At 37.2% G+C, this 10,834-nt stretch overlaps 1 protein-coding gene across 1 annotated transcript in view; it reads right to left on the bottom strand.

Moving 5' to 3' along the window:
- The window catches only part of LOC104278222 (dysbindin-like), a gene marked incomplete at both ends in the record, with an annotated part of 12,243 nt that extends 2,298 nt beyond the window's left edge, over window positions 1–9,945 (bottom strand). The window contains 4 exon segments of the mRNA XM_009875131.1: window positions 3,390–3,522; window positions 6,965–7,025; window positions 8,079–8,129; window positions 9,895–9,945. Of these exon segments, the coding sequence (XP_009873433.1) occupies window positions 3,390–3,522; window positions 6,965–7,025; window positions 8,079–8,129; window positions 9,895–9,945 (296 nt within the window).
- Between the last annotated feature and the right edge of the window lie 889 nt (window positions 9,946–10,834).

Raw genomic sequence — 10,834 nt, 5'->3', positions numbered from 1 at the left:
TTCAGACTTATTTTTCCTCAAGAAAACGAGAGTTTACTTGCTTTTCACAACAACAACAACAACAAAAAAAAGCGCTGAAGACTAGCTCTGTAGCAGCAGCACTTTCAGACTTATTTTTCCTCAAGAAAACGAGAACTTGCTTTTCACAACAACAACAAAAAAAGCTGAAGACTAGCTCTGTAGCAGCAGCATGAGCTACAGTTCTGAATTAACATCTCTCTCACCCAAGTGAGAATATACACACCGTGCATCAAAAGGAAGTTCCAAAGTTACTTTTTTAATCAATTTGGATTGAATCTGCTCCAGAAAGCCAGCTAATGTTCTAAAGGATACCTGCAAGGCTATTTTTCCAGTTCTTCTTAAAAAAAATCCTACAGCCAAGTGGTCAGGCAGCAATCACCACCTCACTCTGAAACAGCAGTACTATGGAGAAAAAGGATCTCCTCCTCTTAATATTTTTAAGGAGGCTGGAAAAAAAAAATCCATTGTGCCTTTAGATCTTAATCTGTAGATTAGAATTTTCCTGTACAGTAATATACCACACTTGGGAGAAATAATATTTTTTCATTAGACAGATTAAAAAAAAAACCAACTTGTTGTTCAGGTGACATCATTCAAATTATATTAGCTTGATCTGTATTTCTTACAGTATCACAAGTTTTACTTCTTAGTTTTAATTTTTTAAATTATGTTAATGTTTGATCAGATAACACTAGATTGAATTATCTTTCAGTGTACACTCTTCGGCCACTACTCGAATATTGAAGTATGTATCTTAAACTCAAGAATCACAAAATCCAGTTTTCTTCCTGAAAACATTGTATTTCTAAAGTTAAGCTAATTTAAATTTATCACACAAAATTTCTTTTCACTGAAAGCTGTGTAACCTGTAGTTCTGCAGTAGTACAAAAATGACAGCTGTATATCGAAAAATATTAGTTTTCAATTTCTCATTTTAAATGTAGCCTTCCTGTACCATCCCAGGTGCCATCAAGGACTAAGAAAAAAAAATTCCTACAAAGTTCATTCATTTCATTATCAAGAATCAAAAAGGCAGAAGACAGAAAGGACGGAAATAATTACAAAGAATTTCTCCCTATCTCTAGGTTACACAGAGTCACAAGATTACTAAGCTCAAAACAAGCAGTGAAATACAAACAAGCAGTGAAATACATGAAGTGCTCAATTCAAGTGCAACATTAGGAAAAAAATTCTTTACATAATTACAGCTCTATTAGCACACAATTTGGATTTATTTTTAGAGAAAAGACACTAAATTGAGCTCATATTGTACCACTCACATAAAGCTAAAGTAGCTTCTTTGCTGAAACTACACAGCAATTATACCAGGATATTTTTCCTTCTGTATTCAAGCCACAGGTACTTCTAAGTTTACACCACCCAAGTATATGCCTTTTGTACCTATATGCCTCTACTTTCCCCAACAATCCTCTCTTCTGCAGCATTCTGCCTCGGAGACTATGAAAGACAAAACCTCCCCATGGAACATCAGTATCATGACACTGTAGTATTCAAATTCCCTGGTGTTAAATACATCTTCACAATATTTTCCCTGATTTTCTCAGTAAAAGGTGAACACTGCTTCAACTTAAGCAACAAAATTCCCAAAAGCGAAGTATCACTATTTTTTAAACAGTTAGAAAAATTGTTTTAATAACAATAGATTTTAAAAAACATTTTCCCAACTGAAATTCATTAGTGATTTACAAGTTTTTATAGCTCTCCTAACTTTAAAAATAACTTTCAAATCAAAAAGAAACCACTAAAACCTAGAGTCTTCTAGTGGAATGCATATTGTAGATTTCTGCATTACAAACCATTTATGCAGCTCTTTAAGAGTATACAGTAGGTTCAAGATAAGCAATCAAATCCTGCTTGTATACCATCAAAAACATTCCAGAGATAGTAAGCCTTCTCCAAGTAATTCTACAATCAGGGTGAGATTACTTCTGGTTCATAAAACTGCAATATTAGGAACAAGAAGGTAACCCCAACTCATCAGGATTTACAGCTTTTGCAGTTACGAACTCTAAAAGACAATTCCACCAGGTTTTATTATATTGCTTATCTTCAGGCTGCCAGTCGACTGCATCATTTTGTGCATGTCAATATTAAAATTGGTGTTTAAATAAATCATTACTTGAATTGGTATTTCCTTAGAAAGTAATTGAGCTTTTCAATAAGCCAATGTTAAATTGTTACCACACACGATAAAGCTCTACTAAATAAGGTGATATAAGAATTGTAATAAAAAATGAAATATATTCCTTGGTTCAAAAAGCAATTGTGAAATTATCAGCCTACACAGGAACAAAAGCCGATTTGTGCATATCCACTGACCAGAAGAATGAAAAATTAGCCTTTGAACACAGAAAAGAACCTTTCTTTTCCTCGCATGCCAGCACACAAACCCAGCCCACCCTCCCTCCCCCCCCCCCACCACAAAAGCCGCAATTACATGAATTTCTGCATACTTTCCAGCTAGTGCAGGAACAGAGCAGGCAGAATCCCTGGGGAACTTGCCTATGACAACCCAGGCAGAGAGCAGTTTTTCAAAACTTTAATTTGATGCAACTGGAACAGATTTTCATGGAAGCAGCAAGAGGCCTGCTGTTGACAGAAAAGTTTGCTCCTTGTCAAATGCCGCGACCCTGTTTCAAGACTCAGGAACACTAGAGCTTTTCAGAGACTAAGAGGCCAGAACCTATTTCCCTCATTTCATGGATCAAGTTTTGGTATGAGAAGTTTCCAGTAGCAGCACACTAAAATATTTTTAATTAAACAGGTTAACATTTGGTGAAATTCTAAAATTTCAAACTCATGTAGCAAACATGAGGTATTTGGTAACTTTAATATGTTGCATTGCTGCTACTCAGGTGGGTATCACTTCACAATATCTTAACCTTGTACACTGACTGAAACTATGGAAGCTAGCTTTGGAAACAAAAATTACTCTGAACAGAAAATTTCTGCCTTAAAAGCATCCCAAGTCAGGTAAATTTCTTGCTCCTCCCTCCAACCAAACAATCATTTAAAGCAAATAAAATTACAGAAGCAGCTACATACACAAGTGTTCACATTTACAGATTTTTAAGGATTTAAAAAGACTTCAGGAATTATAGTTTTCAGCTGTTCACACAAAGGTATTGCCATACAATTTCCCTTCTCCCTAAATAATGATGCATACAGTATTTTAACTGCTAGGAGAGACAATTTTGCTGTTGCACAAATCTAGTTTAAGAAGTATTTTTTTATAATAGAAAGGATGTGTTTGGGAAACAAAATTATATTTTATAATCGCAAAGTTCACAGGAGCCGAAGACTAATCCTCTGCACTGACTTGAATGCTTATGTTTATAAAACCTTACCTAGGCTTGCCGTGACACATTCCAGATCTGCTAAAAAACCAGGTATTTGTTGGAGCTGATCCTGCAGTTCCACCAGACTGTTCCTTTTCTTCTCCCAGTGTGCAGAAAGCATCACAACTTCACTATCCACCAGCTGAAACAAACAAGTTCTTTACTTTACTTGCAAATTTAAGAACCTATTTACAAGCATCTTGACTAACTTTTAGAATTCCCACATCTGCAAGCATAAAGTCAGCCCAGCAAGCTTACAGCACTGTCAGTTGCGTACTTCTCGACTAAATATGGAATAGTATGAAATATTGATATGAAAATGCACAGATCACAACAAGATAAAGAATTATTTCACAATATACTAAAGATATGAAATATTTTACAGATACACTGCTTAAAAGATGTATTTACATTGGTCAGTTTCTACAAAAAAGAGCACAATCAGGAGATCTGGGCTAACAAATGTTTCCCTTATATATGATACTTGAGATGATTCAGTTGTAATTTCCCTGCTCTTGGTTCCATGACCTGTTCTTCCTCTTGCACACAACTGCAGGCAGTGGCTGTATTTGCATTCTGGATTCCTCAGTTTTTGCAGAATATAATCGCAAAAAATGTAAAAAGTCTAAGCAATGGGTAAAGGAAGTTCTCAAAAAAAAAATTCTATCTGTTCCAAACAGGTTCTTTTAGAAGAAAAACTTCTCCCACTTCCAAATCCCTCCAGCTACTCATCCCTGCCAAAAGTCATCCCATTTAACCAGACAAGGTTTGAAAACTTAGAAAGCTGGAAAACTTACTCTAGAGCCCAGTAAGTAATGAAACATTTCAGAAGACCAACATCCTTATTTAACTGAAGCCAAGGCTATTTTTGAGAATGAGGTATTGGATTTCTGTTAGTTACACAGTAAAGCAAACTAGAAAGATCTAAACACCAGGAGATGGGGACAAACATCTCAAAAACATTTTAGCCCAGAGAAAGCCGAATGCAGCTAAAATCTCAATTAACTAAAAGCAGTATTTTTACAGCTATTTTGTAGATGGAACTAGTAGTCAGCATCTATAATTTAACATGTTAAGGGTGCAGGCAGAACTTAAACTTGAGAATTTTCTATTTCCTTTCTCTATTCAACATTTATAAGACAGCACAAGTAGTTTGTCTGCTACTGGAAAAGTGGACCTTTAGCTCTGATATCGTAGAGTCAATCTTGTGTGCTTACACAATTTTTATTTTACTAAACCCTACCTTTTCTACTTTTCTTAAAAAACAGTAACAAAACACCATCACCACAAACAAAAAAAACCACAACAACTGACCAGCCGAAAGGCCACAAGCAATACACGTTTTGGAGTCTCCCAAAAGCAAACATCTGAATTTTGTGCAAAACTGCAAAGTCTTTTTGGAATTTTTTCATTTTAATATGCAAGATTAAAGCTACACTGGTTTTATATATTTATATGAAACTTTGTTTGCTTTAAAAATAATAGTTCTAAAACCAAACTTTTGCATATATTACAAAATTTTAAGTTACATAAGAGAACTTCACAGCAAAAAAAAAAATCATTAGCAGTAAAGCATACAAAGCTGTCAGAGAACATCTCCAACAATGGAAGGTTTTAACTGGAATGGGTGGAAAAGGTGGGCCATGCTATTAGGCAAGAGAAATTACAACATAAGATAGTATCTTTCTTACCCTAAACACATCTCTTCAAAATACATTAAGCAGCAAGTTTTTATTCATCAAAGAAGATACAGAGATGATTCCTAAGGAAACTAAAAGAGTCAGGGAGGGTGCAGCCAGCCAAAAAACTAAGGTTTCCTCCACGCCAGAGAAACCCACAGCTCAGACCTGCTCTGCATTGTGGCCACCCAGCTCACACTGGGTCTGCTCCTTAAACACGATTTGAAATGGAAAATCTGGTGCAGACCTCCAGAACAGCACAGCAATGCACTAGTAAGCACTTACTGGAAGTTTTCTTTCTTGCCCTTCTTTCCAGAAATAGACAGCCCAACTTGTCACTTTACTTCCAGGGCAGGAAAACTGAACAAAATTAAGAGAAAGCGCAGATGCTTTCTGGATCTTCCCAGTGAGACAAATCAAATCTTACCATTCCCTGCCCACTAGGAGAGGGCAGCAAACGGTGCAACAGCCCTACTCTGATACTCGGCACCAGCATGTCTCAATCCCAAACCTATTCCATATTTTCCCAGGCCTCCCACTGCTTTTGAAGAGCTACAGCAGTAACACATTTTGTTATTTTCTAGATTGCATCCCATCATTTAACGTCTGCATTACGTTACATTGCCGGTTACTGGCAACATTAAGATGTCTCAAGCAGTTTCAAAATAGTATTCCCAGCTAACTTAAAACATTTCAAATAATGGCAGACGAGCGCAAACACTGATCACTGAACTTCTGGGTATGTCTTATTTTTACCACCACCTTCTTGTCACGCTCTGACAAAGCTGTACTTTTCAATGTTCTTCTCTAACCTACCCTATCCTACAAAAAACCCACAACCCAACAATAAGCTGATATGATTAATATTTTTTCGCTTAAATGCAAGCAGAGATTGCAGCTACCTGTACAAAAGTCAGAAGACAAGAGATCCTGGGTGTCAATGTATCAGTTGAAAAGTACTATAAAAGCAGTAGAAAATTCTCACACTTGATGTTTGCTACAGTAGTTGAAACATCAGAAAGTAAACTGCAGAATGAATTTCAGATAATTCTTCAGATACCTTGTGAGAAACAACCACAGAGAATTCCTATTTTTTTCAAATGCCTCTATTTAGTACCTTAAGAATGCAAATTGTAGGCCAAGTAGCATCAAATCTGGAAGAGCTATGAGAAACAAGATAAACTGGATATTCTGATCCATTCCACCAGCTGCCTTTCAAACATCACCTTAAAACCCAGTAAAAAACAACGCAACTTGGAGTTTTTCCCAAGTAGTGATATCTAGCACTATTTTTTCATCATACTGGATCCAGCTGGGATGAAGTCAATTTTCTTCATAGCAGCCCATACAGTACTGGATCTTGGACTTCTAACCCCAGCAGTGTTGATAATGCAGCGTGTTTTGGATATTGCTGAACAATGCCTGTCCAAGGTCAAGGCTTTCTTCTCCAACCATCCCTGCTTCCCTTTCAGCAAGTAGGATGCAGGTGGGCAAGAAGCTGGGAGGGGACGCAGATGGAACAGCCGACCTTTGGCCAAAGGGATGTTTCATAACACACTACATCATGCTCAGCAACAAAAACTAAGGGTTTGGTCTTCCAAGGCAACCATTGCTCTGAGACTGCCTGGGCATTGATCTGTTGTGGGAGGTTGCGAGTGACCGCTTTTGCACCACTTGTTTTACCTCTGTCCTTCAATTATTAAACTGACTTTATCTAGAACCATGAGCTTCCTCGTTTTTGTTCTTCCTGTTCTCTCTGTCCCACTGGTGGAAGAGTGAACAAGACTCTGGGGGTCCTTACCTAGTAGTCAGGGTAACCCAGTACACTGGTGCTAAAAAATTTAGTTTGAAACTATTTACACATTTTAAAATATTTCAAAGTGTGGTGCTGTCATTTTTCCTTACCTCTCCAGCTTTTGCACAATCTTTGGCTCCTTTGTGAAGGGCAGCCCAAGCATCTTCATATCTGAAGAGAAGAAAAATAAATTACTATTCTTACTGTGTTCCCCGAAAATGGACAAGGATTTCACAGATGCCACTGTGCTTTTTCACAGGAACTAGCAGAAAACAGTTTTAAAAGCTGCACAGTTCTTTCTGGGATTTACTGTTTTACCAAGACAAATATACAGTAGGAAACAGTTTCTTTTAAAGAAAAAGAAAAATTTTGTTAACTTGCTAGCTTACATTAAGAGCTAAATTCACAGAATCACAGAATGTCAGGGGTTGGAAGGGATGATCTCAAAAGACCATCTAGTCCAGCCCCCCTGCCAGAGCAGGATCACCTACAGTAAATCGCACAGGAACACATCCAGGCGGGGCTTGAAAGTCTCCAGAGCAGGAGACTCCACCCCCTCCCTGGGCAGCCTGTGCCAGGGCTCTGTCACCCTCACAGTGAAAAACTGACTCAGCAATATTTACTATACACATAAAAGCCTTAAGCACTATCTGGAAGCCAATTTCATTAAGAAAATGACAAAAATTAACAAGATTGTAATTGCAACACATCTGCCCCCCAAAAAAGACGAAAATGATATTTTTTTTTTTTAAGATAAAAATACAAAGGTAGCTTATAATGCAGAGAGTTTCTGTTACTCAGAAAAAGTGTGATGCAATACATACGGAATGCACTTTCTCTTCACGGCAACAGCAGGCACACTGCCTCTAACAGAATGAAATCATACCAAACATGTAAAAGTTACAAATCACCCAATTAAAACCACAGGCTGGGCCTCAGTCCTGGTCTCCTTCACCCCTGTGCATTAGACCACAAACTAAAGTCATCTTTCAAATGCTGCTTTTCCTCCAGAACTTTTGTTTGATTAACATGAGAGCACTTCAGGATTGCGCAAGCTTTAAACGTATTTAGCATTTGGTAACCACTTCCACTCTACTAACTGCAGAACATAAAAAAAAATCTGCTAGTGACATCTTAGGTTTCTTTTCATTTTCTTAAAATAATAAATTTATTAATTCTGAAATGATAGGAAGCAGACACTATCCAAGCAATTGAGGGTCATACCTGCTCAATAATTCCAGTCCAGCAGAAAATTCTGGCAAACATTGAACAGTTCTATAAAACAAATCATAAATATAGAAATGCTGTTAACAAACAGAAAGCTGTTATTAAAAGTGTGTACACATATCTGTGCTTGACCGACATGCTGAGCACAGAAGTATTCCCTATTGTTGACTTTCACAAATATTTTGTCAATTCCAGACGAAAATGCATTACACTATGTACCTTTGTAAGACTATTCCAAAGCTAGGGTTGTGGGCTTTTTTTTTCCCCCTGTTATTTCATAGTAGACCATTCTTACCTCCTTTTGACTATATCCATTAAAAAAATTTTTTAAAATAACTTCTTAACACAGTTAAACATGCAGTATAAACATTGTTTTAACTTAACAGTGCACAAACATTTCAAAAATAACACTAGCACACAAGTTCTTTAAGTCTTTCAAAGATACTGCAATTAATACATTCTACACCAAAAAGAAATACCAAGCTAAAAAACCTTTGCCAGTTTGATGCTCTAACAACCCTCTATTGAATGTGAACTTGAAATATACAGGCAACTTATCAGAAGTCAAAGAAAATGAACAACGCAACACTTTTAAGGATGTATTTATTATGTGAAGATCTCTGTGTCATCCAAGATGTGTCTCTTGGAAGATTATCAGAACAAGCTTTTTGCACTGTCATTCAAACAATTTGAATGCCAAAAAATCCAACTAAACAAAAACACCATAAACGAAACTTTTTTTCCCACTTAAACCAAGGAAAAAATAATAAAAACTATGAAGTGGGAAGAGACCTCCTAGTGTAACCTCCTCACTAGCACCACCCTTGCTGGCCTCTCCTCTGCTGCTGCCCCACAAACTCCCAGCCATGCTTACCACCAAGCTAAGCTGTTTGCCGCAGAACTTCATCAGAAAAGCACAAGCCAACCTGGCATTCCCTTGCTTGTGATGATCCAACTGGTTTGGCCAGTGCTTTTCCTCAAACAGTGATGGCTACTTACAGTGCACCAGATCTAACAAAATATTATGGACTGAAAACATGCAGAGAAGGCAGTTGCCTAAAATATTTTTATTCAAGCCTCCCTCCATTCTCAGTTTAGTTTGTGTCTTGTCAATACAACCAGTCACCTGTTAAAACACCTTCACACCCAAAGCATCACACTTCAGAACTTAATACAGGTTATTTCAGGTGCCTTATTCTCCTTTTAGGGATTGTTTTAAAACTCATTTGTGTCTACATATTGTGTTTTAGTAAAAACACACTTTACACCACAGCGTATCTGAGCTTATTTGAAGAAGCAACATTTACAGGCATCATTTACAGGTGTTAAGTAGTCTCTCCCTATAGTTTACACAGGTTGAAAGAATGAACAATACATTAAAATAGAAAGGATTAAAAAAACCCCCACCAAGTTCTTCAGTCTTCTTGAAACAGATATGTATTCCATTACACATATATTTTCTACAATAAAAAGGCTCATATTCTTATTCCTGAACTATTTTAGTACAAGATTCATACCGACTGTAACCAATTACATTTCAGGGTACTACAACTGGAGATACAGCATGAAGTACTACAATTAGTCATTTATAAATGGGTTGATGGGCATCTGAAATTATTAGGTCTATCAGTGAAGGTTCTATCACTCTAAGTATTTACTCAACATTAGGGTTAAGTTTTTCTGTTGTCAAAAGAGCCTTCTGTAAAATTATACGCAAATGTTCCTGTAACCGGCTCATATATGAGCCACCTTCAAGCTTTTCTTTAACAAGAGCATCCCAGATAATGCTATACATTAAGACACTCAAAAGTACCTCTGCCTGCTTTTTTTTGCTTCTCTTGATTTGTCTCCCAAAGTCTTCAACCTATAAAATCAAAACACAAAAACATCAAACATTCCAAACACCAAAACCAGAGAACTTATTTGAACACATAATGTATTAATTCCAGTTTATTATATATAATTCTTTCATCTCATTTCACAAATAAATCAAATTTCACTCAGTTTTGTGGAGACTGTCATATGAAATTATTTCCACTGACAGTGCTTCTAAATTCTGAGATTTTTCTACAAGTGTAGCAAGTCACTGGGTATGAAAAGTTTAATGGGAGCTACCTATCCAAGTCATCCACCTCTCAATACTGTTTCCTTGCAGATAGGTATTAAAGATTTGCCTAGAAATAACCAATCTAATCCCAAAGAATACCATTTACAAGAAGGCACACGTGCCAAGGAAAAGCACGACAGTCAGATATTTGTACCCACTTGCTGTAAGTTTGCCAACACAAAACTAGAAGCAAAACTTGTCTTCTGCCAACCATCAGGATCTCCAGCAGAATCACCACAGTGTGCTTGTACAAAGCATAGTTTCACCTATAGCCAATTTCAAACGACTGGTATCTTGCTCCTAAAACCCAAACCAATCAAAAAAACCCCCAACTATCAACCCTCAAACCCCAACCAGCATCAAACAACCCCCCACTTCACCCACTCTGCTCTTTTTCAGTCAGCTGGTATATGTTAGTCAAGTAGGCATGGCAGAGAGAGAACTGAAACCTCCTGCTATTCTCTGACCACCAAAATGATGGAGGTCCTCAGACTCTATGCACTTGGGCATTTCAGCTGCACACGACAGCAAAAACGGACACAGACACGAGCAAGACTGAAGTGATCTATGTGTTCCAAAGGTATCCCCCAAACATGGCACAGAGATAAGCGTGTATTCCTGCGTGATGCACTGAGAAACACCCTTC

The sequence above is a fragment of the Apaloderma vittatum genome, unplaced genomic scaffold (genome assembly GCF_000703405.1).
Source record: "Apaloderma vittatum isolate BGI_N311 unplaced genomic scaffold, ASM70340v1 scaffold12378, whole genome shotgun sequence".
Lineage (NCBI taxonomy): Eukaryota > Metazoa > Chordata > Aves > Trogoniformes > Trogonidae > Apaloderma > Apaloderma vittatum.
Note: the sequence above shows the minus strand (reverse complement) of the source record. Positions and strands in the feature narration are given on the sequence as shown.